The sequence below is a fragment of the Lagopus leucura genome, unplaced genomic scaffold, assembly GCF_019238085.1.
Source record: "Lagopus leucura isolate 7727_CA_CO unplaced genomic scaffold, USGS_WTPT01 33151-0_obj-0_obj, whole genome shotgun sequence".
Taxonomy (NCBI): domain Eukaryota; kingdom Metazoa; phylum Chordata; class Aves; order Galliformes; family Phasianidae; genus Lagopus; species Lagopus leucura.
The window spans coordinates 1,291-2,338 of record NW_024966104.1 but is presented as its reverse complement, the minus strand read 5'-3'; the positions used below and the strand labels follow the sequence as shown (position 1 = coordinate 2,338).

The 1,048-nt window shown below is 59.3% G+C and overlaps 1 protein-coding gene across 1 annotated transcript in view; it reads right to left on the bottom strand.

Moving 5' to 3' along the window:
• Nucleotides 1-1,048, bottom strand: part of LOC122192414 (cell surface glycoprotein 1-like) — a 2,682-nt gene that overhangs the window by 350 nt on the left and 1,284 nt on the right. Inside the window, exon 2 of the mRNA XM_042892953.1 lies at nucleotides 407-487. Within this exon, the coding sequence (XP_042748887.1) occupies nucleotides 407-487 (81 nt within the window). The remainder of the gene's footprint in view (nucleotides 1-406; nucleotides 488-1,048) is intronic.

Here is a 1,048-nt window from a genome sequence, read left to right as displayed (position 1 = left end):
GACCCCAAAGGGAGCCCAAGGTCACCCCAAAAGGACCCCAAAGGGACCCCAAAGGGACCCCAATGGGAGACCAATGGGAGCCCAAGGTCACCCCAAAAGGACCCAACAGGATCCCAAAGCGTCCCCGAAGGGAACCCAAGTCACCCCAATGGGACCCCAAAGGGACCCCAATGGGAGCCCAATAGGACCCTGAAGTGGCCCCAAAGGGAGCCCAAGGTCACCCCAAAAGGACCCTGATGGGACCCCAAAGTCACCCCAACAGGACCCTGAAGTGTCCCCAAAAGGACCCCAGTAGGACCCCAAAGAGTCCCGGAAGGGAACCCAAGTCACCCCAATGGGACCCCAAAGTCACCCCAAAGGGACCCCAAAGGGACCCCAAAGTGCCCCCCCAGGACCCCATCCTCACCGGCGTCTCCTCCTCCACTGCAGCTCCAGGCTCCATCGGGGGGCTGGGTTCAGCCTGGGGGGAGAGGGGAGCATCAGGACCCCCAGGTTAATTACCCAGAGGGTAATTAATGTCATTAATGCGGGCCTGCAGTAATTAACGTCATCGATGTGGGGCTACAGTAACATTACAGAACCCCATTAATGCAGATCCCACAACAACACTGACCCCAATTAATGCAGACCCCACAACATTAACCCCAATTAATGCATGTCCTATGACTCTCCTCCCAATTAATGCAGACCCCACAACATTAACCCCAATTAACGCAGACCCTACAACGAAACTGACCCCAATTAACGCAGACCCCACAACAACCCCAATTAACACAGACCCTACAACAACAACCCCAATTAATGCAGACCCCACAACAACCCCAATTAACGCAGATCCTACAACCCCCCCCCCCCCCCCCCCCGGGCCCCCCCGCCAGAGGGGGGGGTCCCGCGCCCCCCCCCGCACCTTCAGCCACCTCCGGGACGCCGACCTGGTGAGGAAACGGAGGGGGGGGCGCGGGGAGACCCCCGGAACCGGGACCCCAATGGTGAGAGGGGGGGTCTGTAGGGTCTGCATTGGGGTCAGGGTTGTTGTGGGGTCTGCATT